General features: G+C 38.1%; 1 protein-coding gene across 4 annotated transcripts in view; it reads left to right on the top strand.

Moving 5' to 3' along the window:
- ARMC3 (armadillo repeat containing 3) overlaps window positions 1-19,363 on the top strand; it is a 57,134-nt gene extending 37,771 nt beyond the window's left edge. For 3 of the 4 annotated variants that reach the window (XM_065628078.1, XM_065628077.1, XM_065628075.1), the window contains 8 exons: window positions 3,557-3,806; window positions 4,994-5,130; window positions 8,589-8,757; window positions 9,647-9,747; window positions 10,823-10,918; window positions 14,778-14,966; window positions 17,304-17,466; window positions 18,967-19,363. In XM_065628078.1, the coding sequence (XP_065484150.1) occupies window positions 3,557-3,806; window positions 4,994-5,130; window positions 8,589-8,757; window positions 9,647-9,747; window positions 10,823-10,918; window positions 14,778-14,966; window positions 17,304-17,466; window positions 18,967-19,176 (1,315 nt within the window). In that variant the 3' untranslated portion in view covers window positions 19,177-19,363. The remainder of the gene's footprint in view (window positions 1-3,556; window positions 3,807-4,993; window positions 5,131-8,588; window positions 8,758-9,646; window positions 9,748-10,822; window positions 10,919-14,777; window positions 14,967-17,303; window positions 17,467-18,966) is intronic. The other variant, XM_065628076.1, reaches the window with a different exon arrangement.
- The last annotated feature ends 434 nt before the right edge of the window (window positions 19,364-19,797 follow it).

Here is a 19,797-nt window from a genome sequence, read left to right as displayed (position 1 = left end):
GATTCAGAATGAATCTGCACAGGAATAGAATGCAGGATTGAAATAAATATGTATGATCTTCTAAATCAGTGGTTCTCAACCTTTTCAAAGTTGAGTGGCACTTGAGAAAATTGGCTGTGCTCTGTACCTCGCCGAGGTCACCTCTGAACACACGAGGAGCTGTCACCTTGCTCTTTTGTCAAGTACTTGTGTACTTGCTGGCTTTATGGAAATCATAGTAAATCTGCTTGTAATGTGATTGACTACGTTGTTCAGTTCCATGTATCATACTGGAATCAGTCTGTTAGGGACTGTATATTTATTAGAATTTCCTATAGGACAATACATATGTTACTGGGTATAATATAGGAATATTAAGTCCTATACTTACTGCAGAAGTATCGGATATAGTACACCTGTGAGATGCAATGATACTTTCATGAGCAGTGGATCTGTCCCATAAATCTTGGAATTTCTGTGTATCCATTGCACAGGAAAAACTCTTTGATTTTTTTTTTCCTGAATAAGGTATGTGTGTATATCATGTGTAATACTGTAAATCTGATAGCTTATGGACATGCCTCACTGTCCATGGCTGTGTGCATGTATGGTGAGTCTCTCCCACACTTTGCCGGCAGGTACGTCACGTCATTGTTACACATGCTATGAATGTGATGTTTTCCGGAAAGCTTGTGGTACATGTGGTGTGCAGCTGATCCTTACATGTGCAACCAAGATGTCCAGGATTTCTTCATATACAGCAGCGTGGATGGAGCTACAGCATTCCTGAAGCTGGAAATCTGGATAAAATTTTTGTGGGGAAGAAAAGACAATATTAACCAGAGAACCTAGAAATACAGTGGCCTTACCTAATTAAAAACCCAACCAAACAAAAACAAACTAGCAAAAATCCCCCAACAACTAAACAAAACATTTTCAGCTTTTCTTTGTCTGATCAAAGAGGGAAGGGGAGAGAGGACACTCAGGGGGAAATCCAGCTAATTGAAGACACTGAGGAGTGCAGTGCAGGACATCTGAAAACGTGGGGTTCACTTCTGAACAGAGACTAAGTGCTTGCATTAAAGTTACTGATGCTCCGGGAGGATTAACTAGCCAACACCAAACTGGCCCTACACCTTTATGCTGCACCCAGGCTAATAACCCCACTCACCATCAGTCCCTGGATTGCTGCCTTCTCCTTGTGTTTCCAAACTGGGGGCTGGGGCCTGCCTGCCAGCCTTCCTTGCACCCCCGCTCCAGCACTACCTGTGAGCTAGCACCTTAGAGATGAGGCAGAGACCAGACTAACAACTCCTGTCAGCCTCTGCTGATTCATTCTAGGTATGCTTCGTAGTACCTGCATTCACCTTTCTCAAAACGTGGTTTGAAGATACCTGCACTAAGGCCAGCTCACAGTAAGATTGGCCTCGTGTTGCCCACGTGATGGGGTTATGTAGCACAGGTTGACATGTATTCTGCTTTCCGTCCTGTTTGCATAAAAGCTTTCCTGAGGTTTTTTGGTTTTATCAATGCCTTGACAGGCTTTGATAGCATAACTCTTTCTAGTATATGTAATACTCCTTAGCTTGTGTTTATTTTGTAACTGTGAAAGTTACCAAAAGGTTAGTTTGATTTTTTGTAAGACACTGTTACAGTAAAAGTAAGATTTTCACATCCAGATTTCTCTTATTAATGTGTTGACTGAAATTTTGTGAAACTTATAAAAGATATACAATCTTCTGTTGTTGAGTGCCTAGATATGCTAATAAAGAGGTAGGAGATTTTGTTATGTTTTTGATATAGACAAAATGTACTAAAAGAGGGTATAAAAAGCAGTTGCGAGGAAAATTCAAATTGCCATCTGTGCATTTTCATTGCTAACAATATTGCCAACTTTTGTTTAACAAACAGAGCAGATAGTAAATTGGGCATATGCCTCAAATCATTTGGTCAAATTTTATATACAAACTCAGAAGGAAGACGATTCCATTTTTATAGTGTGATGGTTTATAATGACATTGGAAAAATACCACTGAAGTTAATTTAAGATGATATAGACATGAGATGGTATAGACAAAGAAGTGAGTTCCCGTTGTTTAGTAGAAAGGAAAGTTTCGGCAAGAAGGTTGACAAAACTCTTAAATTATGGAATATCTTAGGCATTTGAAGAATGTAAACTACATTTGTATCGGTAGAGTCTTTTGCCTGTGGCAAAGAAACCAGAGATTACATAATGAGATGGTAACCCAGACACGTATGCCTTTTCGGATTTGTCAGAGCATGGTAGTTCCCCCTCAGCCAGGCCAGGTTCTCTCTTAAGGGTCTCCATCAGTTGTAGTCAAGCATTTACTATCACTATAAGCCATGTCGCCAGCTGCTTTCAAATATATTCTTTATCCCAGATATTAAATATGAAGTTGACTTTTCTTTTTCTTTTAAAAGTGAGTGCTGGAAGCAGAATGGCAGTGTTCAGAGGAAGTGCTAGTAGGCCAGTTCCTTCTGCTGTGACTGAGATATTGGCCCACCTCACTATTAGTTTTGCAGCACATCAGATTTAAGTCATTTGCAAATGTGTCCTCTAACAGTGCAGCTGCCTGCACCTTTTGCTGTCTCCTGCCTCAACTCACTATTCCCTAACTAGTGCTTCTTCAACTGTTATTTCTTGGCTGGTCTCTAACCTAAATCTATGAAATTATTCTTCAGAAAATCCCAACAATATTCCCCAATTTCATTTGCAAACAGGTTGTTTTTCAGGTCTAGCTCAGAACTTGGCCAGCCCAGCATTTGTCCCAGCACTGCTGAGGGAAGCACCTTTCAGTCCTGGCTGCAATGGTTGTCTGGGAGCAGAGGGAATATTTAAACTGGATCTGCTGCTGACAGACTAGTTGATGTGGAACCACAGTTGTAGCCAGCCCCGAACTTTATGCTGATGTGTCTGTTGTACTCCTGCTGTCTAAACCAGCGTGTATAAAGCCAGCACAATAATCTCTACATTGCCGTGAACTGCACCATGTACATCTACTCTGTAAGAATGGTAGAAACTTGCCCTACTGTGTTTATGCCACCTGAGTATCTGATCACAGAAATTAAGGGAGATAGCACAAAGAACAACAACGTGATATTCCAGCCACTATAATCCTCATTAGAAATAGTGCTAGACGGATTATGGGGAGAGGTGATAAAACTCTGCAGAGGCATTTGCCTGGAACTAAAGATTCAGAAATTCTGCATTTTTGAAAAGATGCAAGATTTCATTCACTTGTTCAAAACCTCAGAAAGAATCCAAGTCCTAATAAGCTGAAGAATCCAGAAGTTTGTGATGGTTTATCTACTTAGGTTATGCCTCTTGAGCTTCACACTGTGGGATAAATGTAATTAATGCATCACATCAGAAAGAGGGATGTCACAGTTCCATTTTTTATTTCGGTTGCATGCTTTAGAATTGCAATTTATTGCAGGTAAGCAATATTTTATATTATTGAAATGTAATACTAATTTAATTGGCAAATATAACGAATTAAGAAGAAAAAATGCTCGAATTAACAGAGATTTCTTTTTTTCTCCTTAATTTTGCTAGTGCTATTGCTGAGGCTGAAGGAATCGAGCCATTGGTAAATACCCTGAACGCTCAGAGAGATGAAGCCGTTGCTAATGCTGCCACGGTGCTGACGAATCTGGCCATGCAAGAGCTGTTCCGCGTAACTATCCAGGGCTGTGGTGTTATGAGTGCACTTGCAGAACCCTTGCGCTCGACCAACAGCCAAGTGCAAAGCAAAGCAGCATTTGCTGTGGCTGCATTTGGTTGTGATGCTGATGCAAGAACTGAGGTAAAACTCTTCTTCGAGGTTGTGGTTGTTTGTAACATTTCTAGATCCTGATTGTTTGCATTCTACTTACCTAGGATCTTTGTATTTTGTGTGTCTATACTAAAAGTCACAGGGTTTCTAGATTTTTCACTTTCATCATTGGCTTGTTCAGCTGAATTTAGCTCCGTTTCCCTTGAGAACTTAGAAAGGGTTTTCTCTAATTTGTATTTTTACTGCTGCATTTGCTTGCACCACATTAATGTTTTACAGCTTTCCAGTGGCTTTAATGAGCTTTAACCAGAGCTATATCTTAATCTCCGTGTTTATGAGCATTAAACATTAAGGTTTCTTTCAGCTGCAACTGTCGGCTCTATTTTGAAGATGAGAACTTCTGTCCTCTTTATTTTCCCTCATTGTTGTTCTGTTGCCCACTTTCAAGCCTGAACAATAATGTCTGACCTTGATTTCTAAGATACTGGATGTGCAGGGAGTAAATGTAATTCAAACGAAACTCAAACTATAGTTAATCCCTTGATCAGTGGCATCCAACAAGTCGAGCTTTTCTCTGTTTGTCAATGGTCATATTATTTTCTTTTCATAAATAAGGATGATACTATGTGCCTTCACACATCATAAACTGGGGATTTCTCATGGGTCAGGGCTGTTAATTAGGACATGAATAACGGGCATAGATAATTAATCTACCTCTTTCAGTGTCCTTAAAACGTTTTTCTCTTCAAAAATCCAAATGAGCAGTATTTCCTCCAGTGTGTATAGGAAAGATACTGCAGTACACAAGAGAATAGGATGTTAATGAGATTGTCATACATACAGTACAATACAAATTCAAATACATTGTGATGTAAATTAGTTGCTAAGAGGCAACAGAACACAAAAAAGTGGTGTAACTCCTGTGGCAGGCTTGGGCTTCATAATCTCTTCAGTTTCCCCACCACAATCCCTTAACCTCAAAGCAAGGCAGAGCCAGAAAGGATGTGTGCCTGGAACCCCTCTGAAGTTCCTTTCAGCCCCAGCCTCTGCAGAGGTCACAGAAGCAGAGAATCCCCACAAATGGCCATTCCACCAGCCCAGCACAGCTTGTCTGTGAGACTTGAACGTTTTGGAACATGAATTTCACAGGCTGTCCTTGCAGGGACAGATGAAATATGTAATTAGCAATGTCTTTTTTTTTTTTTTTTTTTTAATAGCTAAGAAATGCAGGTGGACTGCAACCCCTTGTTGAACTGCTGCATTCTAGGAATGCAGAAGTCAGAAGAAATGCCTGTTTGGCTGTTATGGTCTGTGCAAGTGATGAAGTAACTGCTGTTGAGCTATGCAGACTGGGGTGAGTAGAAATAGTATAAAGGGGCAGAGGGAAGATTTTCATGAGAGAACTCTTATTAAAAGTTCATCTTTACATATTTATAGCAGAATAACAAGTGAAGCTGTACTTTTTGGTAAGCAGAAACTACTTTTCCACCACAGATGTTACAGATGAAATGGTATTGACTTAAGTAACAGAAGTCTTAAGAAATAATACAAGCCTGAAGAGACAACTGTCTGGAATTATAAAAACATTTATTGTTTCTTTGACTGAATTAGGCTTTATATTGAAGATGCACTTACATCAGCCAGAATTAGGGGCCGCAGTGCCCCATACATATGAAACCGAAATTAAGGTTTCAGGCTAAGTTCAATATACAGTAAATTATACTTATTACACACAGGCTACGTTCCAGTTAGCTGCAGGTGTGCTGAAGTTTTATGTAAAAGAGGCTCTATTTTATTCCTCCTTAGAAACTCCAAGTTCCATATATTAGTATCTGAATTACAAAAGCTTAGGTTATATGAATTGTGGCACAGGATTCCTTACACAGGGTGACTAAGTTATTAAATTAAAATATATGTAATTTCCCTGCTCCCTCTGCTGGACGCTTCTCTGATTACTGCACAGATACTTAAAAACCATCTATAAGGGGATTCTGCAAAGTGAGAATCTCAGAAATTTAGGTCTGGAGCGGACCCCAAAGGTGAAGTTATCCCTCTGCCCACTGTAAGACTGAATCAGGTACACTGACATGTTTTTGCTTGTTAAGTGTAAATACCAATTCTGAAGGGGTTTCACAACTTTCCAAGGTCTGAAGGGGTTTCACAACTTTCCAAGGTAACCTGTTCCAGTGCTGAAGTAACATTACAATTAGAAGGGGGCTTTGAGTTCTAAATATCCCTTACAGCTGATCAATTCAACTACATGTTGTCTTGCTTTCAGTGGGATTGAATAATGACCTTTTTATAGCAATTTGTTTAACTTATTGAATTTTCTCACGTTCCACATCCCTCTCTCGGTTTGCTTTTCATGACAAAGTAGAAACATTAAACTTATTTTTGTTTTGAAATCTTTGTGTCATTTTGTCACACGTCTCCGAATTTCTCTCATTTATTTATGCCCTTTTGAAGAGCTGTCTTCCAGCCTGGATGAGGTACTTCAGCAGAGGTCATACCACCATCAGATAAAGCTCAGTAATTTTTTTCTGTATCTTGCATATAGCACTGTTCTTATTTAATCCTTCTTTGTTACAGTATCAGAGTAGGACTATAATTTATGTGTCCTTCCAGTTTGACAGCGTATTATTGATAATAATACATTAAGCATAGTTTTTCAACCAGTCAGGCACTACTTCATGTTATTTTCATGCAGATCATATTTCCCTGACTTACTCATGAGTATTCAAATAGGAATACGTGAAAAGATTTATTAAAGTGAAAACATATCTCAAAGTCAACTAGTATCTCACATCTGCTTCTTAGTGCCTATACATTAAGTCAGTTACCCTATCACAGAAAGGATTAGATTGGCTTTACACGATTTATTCTTGACAAATACAGAATGGCTATTTCTTACCATCTTATCTCCTGTTGCTTGCAAACTGATTGTTTAACAATTCGATATGGTGTCCTTTGGACACTGGAATTTGGCTGAATTATCTCTATTATTTCCTTGTGATTTGTTTTTCAAATCTAGATACTCTCTTTGCCCTTCTCCACTCTTCTGGCACCTAGCCTGTCCTCCCTGAATTTTCAAATATAATTATAAATAGTTCAGAGATTGCTTTTGCCAATTCATAGAGTAGTATAAGGTAAGTCTCCTCAGGCACTGATAGCTTTGTCTCCTCAAAGTTATTCTAGACATGTTAAGCCTACTGTTTCCACCTCCTTGTTAGTATTACTGCCAGGCATCTGCTTGCAACCTTTTTATGAAAACTGAAGCAAAAAAGGCATCAGACACTTCAGTCTTTTCTGTGCCATCTGTTATGAGTTTTCTTCCCACATTGAGCAGTAGGCCTACATTTTCCTCTCTGACTTGCAGCATATGAAACATTTATTTTTGTTTCAGTCCCTGAATAGTTGTATCTCACTTTGCCTGTGGGTCCTTCATTTTTTTCTGTTACTTTTTTCGTTGTTGGAAGTGTCAGTGTTTGCATTTCTGTATGAGTCCTTTTTTGGCTTTTGGGTCTTCAAAGAATGTGCAGCCGTATTTATCACTTTTTGGCTTGTCTTTCTTCCACGTGAGAACAATGTGCCATTGTGCATGTGATGTCATCCGTCTTCAACACTGCTGTACTCATTAGGCTTTTCTTACTCATTTTCCCCTTTAAAATTCTTCCCTGCATTACTTGCAGGTTACCTGACTTTCTTGCAGTTTGCTGGGTGACAAATAGCCTGTACTGCTCTTCCACTGTTTTCTCCCATTGCTCTCTTCTAAAAGAAAAGGTTGTCATTTGCCCTGCCTGAAAAACTTGCTCCCTGGAATCCATCTGACATACCTTCAGAAGTCTACATTATAAATGTCCGCAGCTGAGGCTCCCTGTGTAGTTCACAGAGAGAAATGGGCAGTCTAAACGTGGAGTTCATTATATATGTGTAAAATTGATTCCTTAGGATGCAAAGAATGTCTGCATGTGTGTATAGATACACACAGATATAAATTTGAATATACACATGCACACACATACATTAATGTATCTCCCTCTTTTTTCCTTTCATTTTCGTTCCAAAACTGCACTATGTTATGGTCTCTTGATTCACAGAATCACAGAATCACAGAATGGTTAAGGATTCAGCTTCCTTTATCTTCTTAGTAACCTTTTCCTAAGCTTCTCAGGTCAGAATTTATCAGTACATGGGTTTCAGCACCAAAACCAGCTTAAGGAATGAACTCCAGTCTTCCCGTTTCCCCACGATTATTTGTTTCTACCTCCATGCTGCAAAGTCCTGCCATGCCGGTGGTGCTGACACAACTGCTTACGTTGCCACGCTCATCTGTGTTTTGCAATCTCTGCCAACCACACATCCCCCAAATACAATAACAGTCCTAAACCAGAGGGATTCACACGCTGTGTCATGCACAACTGGAGCCTGCAAATTGTATTGCAAGTTGGAGATGGGAAGAGAGAGAGAGGGTCCCTGAACTCTGTAATATGGTCAGCTCTGAACATTATTCCTTTTACTCTATTTTACATCTCTCTTCTTCTGATAAAAGGTTGGGGCACCCTGTTAGCATTTCCTTATGTAACTGTTTCACTGCCTAAAGGAATTGCTTTTGAGCATTGCAAGGCATTTTCCTCCCCTAGAGAAAGAATTCTGTGCAGCACAGCCAGCTCCTTGCTGGCCCAGAGGGCACCAGGCCAGCACTTGGAAATGAATCTGTCTTGGCCTTGACAATGCTGAAAACTAACTCTGAAGTGCATAATGACAATTAATTGGTATTTAATGATGAATTAGCCTTTTTCTTATTTTTAACAGTGCTTTAGACATCCTAGAAGAAATTAATCTATCAATAGGGCGCAAAAATAACTTCAGTGAAGCTGCTCTGGAAAATCTGCTTGATAACAATCTTTCCCAAAGGTACAGCCAGAGGGGTTATTTATCATCAAGTAATATCATTACTGATGGATTCTATGATTGTGGTCAGGTAAGCTATTTTAAATAAATTAATCTACTTAGTGTAAAATTTTCGTCTTGATTTAGAAAAAGTAAGAGTACTATAGCAAAAGCCTGAATCCGGCTACATAAAATACTTTATTTTCTTGTCCTGAAGTTTCCCATCTTCTACTCTAATTTATTTTTATTATTTTTCTGCATGGATGAGATCTCGTCATCTTCATGCTATTCCCCAGTTGTGATCTTCTTCCCAATCCCGTGTAAGCTGTGCAGCTCCTAGATCCTTTCCAGATCCTTTCTCAGACCTTAGTTCTGGTCTCTTTTGCTGCACTATATGTAATACTAACCTAACACTGAATGACCTGTGGACTTTTTATTTGTTTGCTCCTACATAAAGAAGTAGAGAGTTCATGTTTTCACCTTGGTCATGATCCGTTCTCTCACAAAGCACTGTTTATGTATAAAAACTCCACTCTGTATCACTTGTTAATGCTGCGTTCAGTTTAAATCCAAGAAGGACTTTTCAAAATGCCCAAATGAATTAGAAATACCAGTCTTAGAGAAAATCATTGAAATACCTGCTCCTGAAGCACTTGGTTGCTTTTAAAAATTCTATCCCATCTTGTAAAGTCTCCAGAGTCAGGAACATTTCCTTATTCTAGAACTGTTTGGAATGACACAGTAACAATAATTACAAATTAAATTATTTATAAACAATCTTTTCTAAGAAAATTGATGAAGAAAATGCAAATTAAGAGGGAACCAATTTCACATTTTAAATGCCTTTAGAGGTTCTTATGTCAGTCTTCTGTTAAAGATCAGGAATTTTATATTGGTCTTTAGATATCTTTTAAATATATTTGTTCTCTTCAACTTTAACTGAACAGAACACTTTATTGTTTATTCTAATTTCCTTTTAGATAAAACCTGGAGTGAAATTTTTGTCTTTAGAGGAACTGAGTATGCAAGAGCTTACTGACCGTCGGGCCATAATCTTCATTAATGCTAAACCACGAGAAGAGTGAGTCATGTTTGATCTACCAACAGTTATTGCAATAGCTCATGTTTTCCATTGTCTCCACTGTTTGCAGTACAAAGTAAATAGTATATATATATATATACATAGAGACACCTCAGTATAGTGCTTCCTGTCCTAGAAGGCAAGAATTTCGTGTTTTATAAAATAAGAATTTGAAAAATAACTTTTTTTTCCCTCTAGGCAGAAAAGATTTATTCAGTTGATTTGCTTTTTTCAAATTTAGCCATTAAGACTTCTTCATTTAACACCCTTTGATTCCTGACAGTGGGTCACCTGGTGTTTTATTAGTTATAACAAAGCTTGTCATCTGCCATAATAATTATGTCATCTAAGCTGAATGTCAGCATGTGACAATGAAACCTGTGATTTGATTATGTTCTTGTGCAAGCAAATGCAGGGAATTTTAAGCACAACATGCCAAGAGGCAAGACAAAGCCAAGCATCAAGCTTTCAGTCTTGATAAAGAACCTGTGTCCATTCCTTCTCTGTTTAAGTTGAAGCCAGCCTAACAAATCTTAGATTTGAATACAGGAAGTTGGTATTGGGCTTGTTTAACTGGGAGTAATTTCCTGTAAACAGTCTCACAGATCAAAGAATGCTCTACCAATATTTTGCAAGTCCAAAACTTTCTTCTCTGTCAACACATCACGTATTTGGTTTACACTATCATTAGCTTCCCTTTTAAGCTTGCATATGACACCATAAATATGTCTGAGAATATCTATGACAAATTAAAGTTCCATGCTCTTTGTTGATTCCTAGAGTTGTCTTTAACTATCAGGTTTTCTTCCTTTGACTTTGATACAGCTTCTTGCCTTTGCACCTCAGCAGCAGTCCTACTCCCCAGTTCCTTTTGTGCCCTTCATTTGGTGTACAATACTTCATTTTTGATCCCTGAATCAGTATCCGGTTTATTAGCGCTTATGTTATTTCATCCACTTATGTACTTCCTATGAATATATTTATTGTGCTTTAAAATCAGAACTCTATTTTCATAGCTCAACATGCAAATACTATCTGTGGAAATAATACGCAAAAATATCTTGTTCTGTTTCAGTGTCCTTGCAGTAGAGGAAAAGGCACAAGATTCATCTTATGAGCAGACTCTCTTGTCACCTGCTCTTTCAAGAAAAAGCAGTAGAGAAAAAACAAGGTATGGCCTTAAGATTTACTTGTCAATGTTGTTACGGCTCTCTAACATTAGAAATAGAATTCTGATTGAAAACAGTTATAGAGAAATTCATAACAGAGTATAAATGCTTAAATAGGTTGTTAAGTATGTTTTCAGAGTCTTTCTTTTACCTCCTAATTGCAGTAATCTTCCTTTGTCTATCTTAGTAATTATTCTAATAATAATAGTAATTATTTGTCTCCAATGGAGGAAAAGCAGGAGTTATCTGGACAACAATCTTCACCGAGCAAAAGCAGCACTAGAGAAAAAGGCTTAAGGCATCACACTTTGAATTATATGTGTATCAGTTTGTTTAGAACTGACATGCAAATGGTTGACATTGTGAGGGTTGAGGTTCTGACTTAAATCAGGACCTGAATTGTGAGCTAAGTCTGTCCTAAAGTTATTGACTTACAAGGCAGGTATTTACAGTTGACTAGCTATTTGGACTGCAAGCACTTCTGGAATTCAGTTTAAATAATTTTGTAGTAGATACCTGAAACTGATCTTATGAATCGCATTGTGCAAGGTTCCTCTTTCAGGGTGCAAAAGAGTAGATGCTGAATCTTGAGTATCTTACCAGGCCTATTCTAGCTTCTGCTCATTTACCAGTTCCTCCCGATACTCAGCATGCTCTGGTCATGACCTACCATACATACGCCAGTTTACTCAAAGGGAGCGGGAGGCAGGAGCCCCAGTCAGGTTTGCTCTGCACCAGTGGGAGATTCCTTCATCTTAGATGTTCTAGAGCCATAGACCACGTTGCATCGTCTCAAGCAGTTGTGCAGAGCTTAGAGACCTGTTCTGACAAGATAATATAATAACCCTTGGCTAGTTGCTTTTTAATGTAATTTATGTGAATTAACACAGTAAATTACTGCTCTGTTAGCAACCATAACACTTTCAGAATGCAAAAAAATTCTTTAGGAAAAAACCAAATACCTGGCTCAATATCCCACAGTAAACTTGCAGGGATACAAAGACTTCTTTCTTCAAGTATGAAATAATTGCTTTTGAATGTCATGATCAAGTTGTATGATTTATAACCCCATTGTCATTCATTTTGAATCCATAATTCATACATCATTATTATTATTAATTTGTGAGATATATGGGAGTTATTTGAAGGTCAGTATCTGACTCCAAGTCACAAACATGCTTAGACTTTTTCCTACATTATTTGTCCTTTGATCATATGTTTCTGTTCGTCATTATTTTGCAAAGTACTACTGAACACGGTTTAAAGCCATTGTTTTGAAAAAGTGATACTACTGTATATAAACCATAGTTGAAAGCTAAGAGAAAGGACAGTTGTAATTGTCTGCTGGAAGTGTTTGAATTAGATGTAGAGGAAGCGCCTAGTTAATAGCTTGACATGTATTTGCATAGACAGATAACAACATTTTTGATCAAACAGTTGCATATCTGATGTACACATTGACTGGGCTAAAAGATAATATTTAATGTAAACTGATAAATGTGCATTTATTCCATGCTATGTTCCAGTATGGCAGTTAAGGAAGCACTTTCCAGTGCTCCTTTTCTAAATACAGCCAAGGCATTAAGCTATACAGAAAAGGAAAGAAAATAGGTGTCATGGCTGTGTTTTGGTGGTAGGATATTGTATTGGCTGCCTTCTCCCTCACACTGACTCTCTGGTGACCCATTGGACTTCTGAAGTTGCAACAGGAATCAGAAACAACTTGGAGACTATTAACTGCCATGAGTTCTCCTTTGCAATGTTCCTCTGGGTTTGCAGCAAGTATGTCTCACGAGTGGTAAGACAGCTTTGGGAAAGGGGAGTGATTTTTTTCTGATATCATAATTCCCATTGGTAAATAAAATGGGGATAAAAAAGAGGATAGGAAAAAAGATAGCAGAATTCTACTGCAATGGTTACTGATTATTTTATAGCACTGAGCTGTAAGACAGCAACTCCACAGTTCCTTATGAGGTAAGTATTAGACAGACACACTGAACTGAAGAGTTGAGGACCAGGGTAGAGACAGGTGTGGAAGACCACCTTCTATCAGCCATTCCACCAAGGAACAGAGCAGAGTCATAGCTCAAAGAGATATGCAGAAAAAACCAAACAAACCATTGTTCAAACCATTTCTTCTCAGGTCTTTTCTTCCTGAAAACTGGAAAGAAGGAGAATAAAAGTGGCTCAAGAGCATCGAGTAGATAGGAAAAGCTATAGCTATCTGCTCTAGCACTATAATTCAGCAGTGCACTTTTCACAGGGAGAAGAGAGTACTGACAGAATAGAAAGGAAGAGCAGGGAACAAAGATAAAAAATGCAAGTAACAAGAATTGTACCATTTGTGGAAACTGTTGTTATGAAAACCTGCTAAGTCAGACACTAAATCATAACTGTATAAATGGAGAAGTAGGTAGCTGTTTAATCTAGCATCGTAAGGTCCCCTGGCTATAGTTAAATAGAATCTTATTAGATAAAACTGTTTGTCTGCTTTTTTCAAGTATAAGTGTAATTAATAACCAGAACAGTTTATTTAAGAAGGTGGTGAATTTTCTATAATTTGAAGATTAAATCTTAATTGGTTATCCTTCTAAAAAAATGTGCATTATGAAATCCATGAAAAGGGCTTTTTGTGAATATGATACATCTCAATAGGTAAAAGTTTGCAAAGTATTCTGAAGACAAATTGCTTGAATTAGACTACTGATAATGGTATATGCCCTTCTGCTTTGTCTAATGCCTTCCATCTTAAGAGTGCTGTTCATTGTAAAATTTTAAGAATAATTTGAAAAGCATACAATAATGACAGTGTTACCCAGACTCATGTGCTCTAGTAGTCCTTTTTTCCTCTTTTTTCCTTCCAAGAATGACAGAAGTATTACGGATTTTAAAAAAAAAAAAAAAAAAAAAGACAGAACTGTTAAACAAAGAAAATAAATTTTGTCTTATTTCACATTAGCATTATTCAGGATCTGTGCTGAAAAAAGACTTAATATTTACAAAACACAAGTTCCATGTGTTCCCACAAATGGAAAATCCTAAGCTTTCTGAGCGTATAGATCTTAATGATGCCTCTGGTAAGGTACTGATTTTATAGTCGCTGTATCACTCATGCAATGCACAGTATTCTAGCTAAGGAGAACAAGAATTCCAGTTATACCTCTGCTAGGTGCTTGTGATGCCTGTTCAGGATCACAGTCATTTTTCAGATTCTGAACATTAGTGAAAAATGTAACCTGTACAATGAAAAAAAGTCAGCAAAACCAGATCTCTTACAAAATCTTTGTCTGACAAACCATGTTGTAGTTTGTGTAATGCTTGAAGTACATGGATTTGCAATGACAGAGACTACTGCTTGGCATGTCCTGTCAAGATTTCATCCATGCTCTTGTTCCTTTATTTGAAGTCCAGATCTATGTTGAGTAAAAACTCATGGGAGTTCATGATTTTTCATTCATGACAACACGCAACCAAACCATAATTGACTAAAAGTGTTTCCTGTGTACTCTCTAAAAACTTGTTATTATTTTGTAGCTGTACACAGGTGTCTTCCCCCCCTAGATAATCCCTATATGGGAAAAGCATATCAGAGCCACAAACAAACAGACAATGAGAATTGACAGGAATATTAATATGGAGCTAGAGTCATTGGGTTCCTAGCCATCTCCTGAGGACAAGTTCCACAAATATTTTCTACAGCTTTGTAGATTTTGGACTATCAATTGTCATAAGAAATGATTTCCCCTATCTTTCCCTCTAAATCAGTTTGTCTAAAATGTCCTGTTGGAGAACTACTGTGTTCGAATTTGGACTTTAGAGATTACAGTATTCTAAATAAGTGTGTATTGTTTTCTGTGTAAGGAAAGGGAAAGGGAAAAAAGAAGAGGAAAAAATGAAAGAAGTTACTGAGATTATGTTTAAAGTCCAGGATCTAGAAAGTTCACATTGGCTACCACCACCTGACTTAATTTTACTGGATTACATTAATGATGCTTCCAAAGCAATTCTACCACTAACTACTACCCGGGAACAGGTTGTGGCTCTTGCACAGTGAGTACTAAACGGTATTTCCATAAATAATCAAATAAGTTGGATTGGTAAAATAACAGTTTTCTCATCCAAGAACAACTTTTCCAAATTTATTATCTTTCCTATCCTTAATTGGAATCCAAATCAGCTTTGGTGCAGAATTTTGACTTGATTTTAAATTTTAAGCTTCTTGTTTCTAATTTTGTTGTAATTAGTTTAATTTTTTAAAGAATAAAGTATCACTTGCAATGAAAGGGTAAAAAATTATCATTTGGAAAACAATCATATGGACAATTTGCATTTTTTTCACGTTTATATATCTATACTGATCTTTTGCAATGAACACATTAACTGCAGACAGCATCTATATCAAGGAACAAGGGAGACCCATGTCTTGCAAAGCCTAAATGCACAGGCTAAACCCCAGCCTAGTACCGAGACTGTTGCAACTTATATGTATCAGATCTGTTCTTTCTCTTACAGTCTCTCTTGCCTAGTTGGTTTGGAAATCCCTTGGGACAGAAACTCTCTCGTATTTTGTTTTCCTAGAGAGCCAAAACCACATGACATTTTTCTAGTGTTGCTTTTGAGTGCTACTGTAGTTAACATCCTGATGATTTAATAGTGCCAGAATATTGCAGTGGTGCATGGGCAGACTGTTGTTATCAATGTGTCATTCATTAGTTACACTGACAACGCAGCCTGGGCACCAATCACTGTCATCTCCAAGCAGTGTGTCTGCCTTCATCTTCCCCTGGGTTTCACCTTTCCTACCTCAGCAGTTTCCTGACTACCTCCAGCGTGGCGTCAGGTCCCACTGAGTCTCTCAAAATTTGTTTCTTCTACTAACTCTCATTTTTTAATGAAGTGGTCTAATGTGGTATGAGGAATGACTTTTCTGTCAATTGCAAAATTTGACAGGACAGATACTCATCCTTAACTATCCAGCCGTGTATAAACCATGCTGCCTTCCTCAAGGTGGAATCCATAAAATGCTCTTTCAAATCCGCTCTTCAAACACACCAATTAAATACTTGCAGGCACATAACCCGGCAGAACAATCACGGGAAATATCAGTGGAATGTTTTCTGTGGGGATTTTTTATGTGTATGTTCCATTTTAAGCATCTGCCTGAGTAGCATGTGTTGCATAGGAAGGGGAGAAGGAGGCAGCCTGAGCGGAGTTCCTGCTGGGCTCACGGGCCAGGGGCAGACGAGGGAACCGGCAACAGTGCTGGCTCTCTCCTTTCAGACAAACGCAGCACATCCTTGTTTACACAAGCGTGGTGGGCACATAGGCTCAAGCAGCTTTGCTCTCTTCACTGAGGCTTGGCTGGAGGCACAAGCAGCACAAGCAACTGCCTGGAGCCCCTCAATTCTTCAGGCTCATCCAGTAATTCCCAGCTTCAAGCCACCATGTCCAGCCTGCTCAGCGCTAACTCCCTGTGCCCAGGCTGTTGCATCCTGCATCTCCTCAGGCCCCGGGTTTTGAGAAACATGGCCTTTGAGGTTGCCTTGTGTGTGCTGTGAGGGCAGAAACTGTTCACAGTTACTGCAGAGGAGGTGATGCAGATTGTAGCTCCCTATCTGATGCAGTGGCTTGTGACTCCCACGTCAGTTTTGCAACACCTTGTCCAGAGGGAGAGCCCTCAGTAATACTTGTGCCTTTGGCTGAGGACACTGTGAGAAGCAAAGGTGTTTATGTACAGGGGCCATGCATAGAAGATGTGAAGATGTGTGTAAGAGGAGGTGGGGACTTACCCATCAGGAATCGGTCCTGTGCATGCAGTCACCCCAAAGACAAGCTTTTGGCAGCGTTTGCACAGATTGTGAGTTCTGATCTTCTCATTTGTTGACTTAGCCGTTCTTTTTAATGCATAAATACACACCCCTCACCTCCCAAATACTGGCTTCAATTTAAGAAAGCTCATGTAGCGGTCGAAGTAGCCTTTCTGGATATAGTTGCTTTCTGATGTTGGGATCATTACCTATATTCTCATGCCTTTATTATTATTTGAAACAGATGGTAAGGCTGGGGTTTGTAACACATAGCTCATGTAATGTTACCTGTAAAGATGGACGCTAGCTTCTGAACTACTTCCTCAGTAATTACACTGTTATTGATGATTTCCACTGGGGACTTTATGCCTATACTAGATCTCTCCAGGATCTCTGCTGACAGCTGTTGGACCTTGGTTTAGGTCTCTGACGAATTAAAAAAATAAAGCAAACACAGTAAAAATGTTGAAGTCTTATATGTCATTCACTTATTGCTTGTATATATTTCATTTTGCTATATTTTTGTGATAAACACAAGAGGAATTATAGAGGTAATTGATCCAAGTATGTATTGGAACAGGTTTGTTGCAAACAAGATGGGTGGCTCAATTGAAAGAGACAAACTACATGACTTCAGCTGGGAACTTCACATAAGTGAAATACAATTTGAACTGAAATGCAACATTGTTCCTATCGGGAAAGTCAAAAAAGGGACATTCTACCACAGGGCCTTACTTTTCAAGGTACATTAACATTTATTTTACAACATAACATTACTGATGTTAAATGTACATTATAAACAAAAGTATACTTGCATCAGTATAGTATAATATTTATATTAATGTAAAATCTTTTGTATACATTTAAGTCATTTTGTACTGGCAAAGCTGATTTCCCCGTAAATGAAAGCCAGCATAATTTCTTTCTGTAAACATTCTTGTTGTCATTAAATTGTCTTAAGTGATATCAGCAGAATACTTGATAAATGGCAAAGAGCCAATATATTTGATTTGGAGTCAAAACATTTTACATTTTCTGTAAACTGTAAAATATTGAATTATGCAGCTTCTTTTTTTTCCATGCTGCAAATGTAAACTTGTTGGGACAATTTTTATTTTATATCTATCCAGTATTCTATGACAGGATATAACAGCTTTTATGCTCTAGTTTCTTAGACGAGGAGGATTGATTTCTTCTGTCTCCATGTGAAGAGGTACTGGTGCAGCCTGCTTATCTGTGCCATTCTTTTTCCTTGGCCGCTGGGTAGCCGGGCTCCTCTCCTTGGATGGAAAGGAAAAGAGAAGCAAGCGTCTAGCACATTAAGCAGGAAAGACCTAGGAAATAGTATATAGGAAAAAGAGCACAATCCTAAATTTATGGTGTCTGTGGGGAGAGAAATTCCTGACATATTTTATGGAGGTTTGAGAATGTGAATTGTGCTGAAGCAGCACTGATGTTCCCTTATCCTCTGCTGTCCTAAGAAACCTGTGTAGGCACAGATCATGTCTCTTAAAGCTACAGCAGTCTAAGCAATGGCTATCATTGTCCATTCGTAACAAGTTACAAATCTTTCAGGATTTCATTCCTTCACAGCAGATGCATTCTGAGAAAGCGTTTGTAGCTGGAGACCGTTATATGTCTGTCAGAGATAGCACAGAGGAAAGGCAGGTGTTTCATCTAGCAGACATTTGCCTCGCATTTCATTGCTTCCCACATTTGCAGGGCTCAAAAGCAAGGCGTGTGCTTTGGAGTGAAACAGCAGTCCTAAACTTACACTGATAAAAATGTTGTGTTTTTACACTTAACATTTCATACTAGCTATATGTGTGCAATGTACCTGCACCTCATTGCTTGAATAGACGGTTCTTTAAAATGGTTTTCAGAAATAAGGCTCCCAACTATAAAAACCATTGCTGGGTACTGTGGATGTTGCACTTCATTTGAGGTCTGAAGGACTGGCTGATAAACAAATATATAAGTTTCTGAAAAGAGTTAAAAATGAATATTTTTCATGTTGTGCATAGAATATGGTAGAAGTAACATTTAAAAGCCTACACTTTCTAAACAGAACCAATAATAAAGATTTGCAGTTTGGAACACTTCAGGGATTTACAAAGACTGTCTCAGGAAAGCTCTTGGCCTTTCAGATATTTGTTTTCTTTTTAAGCATCTCCTACCCTTGCTGTATACCACAGAAGCTACATGTATTGACTGTGATTAACTCCTTTTTCTGTTCTTTTCAGGTGATAGCAGACAGAATTGGCATTGGCTGTAGTTTAGTTCGTGGCGAGTATAACAGGGCTTGGAATGAAGTTGAATTGGTGGATGACTCTCCTCAAGGAATAGTTGGGCTTCTGCTTCCTCCTCAAGAGTATATTGTAGATCTTATGTTTGAGCCAGGCTTTTTGATGAAACAAGGAAGTGCAGAGGCAGATCAGTACAAACATATTTAATAATCTTGACAAATTTTGCCAAAATAACTATTTTAAAGATCTTTGCAGTACTAATACTTATGAAACATAAGGCGTTTCAGGTCCAGCTATCAAAAAGAAGCATATCTGGTATGTTGTCCTGAACATTTAATTAAACACATTTTAGGTATCCAATTTCAATGCTTAGAAATTTTGTTAATTTTTTGTACTATTTGAAGACTAAACTGTAAAACTACAGATTAAAATTTGGTAGATCAGTAATATTTGGTGTGTGCCTATTAAATATGTTTAAATTATTTCCAAAATACAGTATTTTTATTCTGTTCCTTGAACTCATGTATACATTTACAGGAATTTTATGTCCATGAACCTAGAAAATGTGACATCTGGTGAATTAACAAGTCACCTAAAAACAACCGGGCAATTTTTTGTGTGAAATAATCCAAGAACTGAGAATTAGAAGAACTAAGATAACAGTATACTTTCAGCCTCTATAGAAAACATCCAATTTATTTTTCTTGGAACTTGGCAGAGTTAATAATTGCAGATAATAACATACTCTGGATGAAAGTAAATACTGTTTGTCCTGGCACAGGGAAGACAGATGATTGATAAGTTATTGCTTGCAATCTGCCTTTAAAT

The sequence above is a fragment of the Caloenas nicobarica genome, chromosome 2 (assembly GCF_036013445.1).
Source record: "Caloenas nicobarica isolate bCalNic1 chromosome 2, bCalNic1.hap1, whole genome shotgun sequence".
Taxonomy (NCBI): domain Eukaryota; kingdom Metazoa; phylum Chordata; class Aves; order Columbiformes; family Columbidae; genus Caloenas; species Caloenas nicobarica.
Note: the sequence above shows the minus strand (reverse complement) of the source record. Positions and strands in the feature narration are given on the sequence as shown.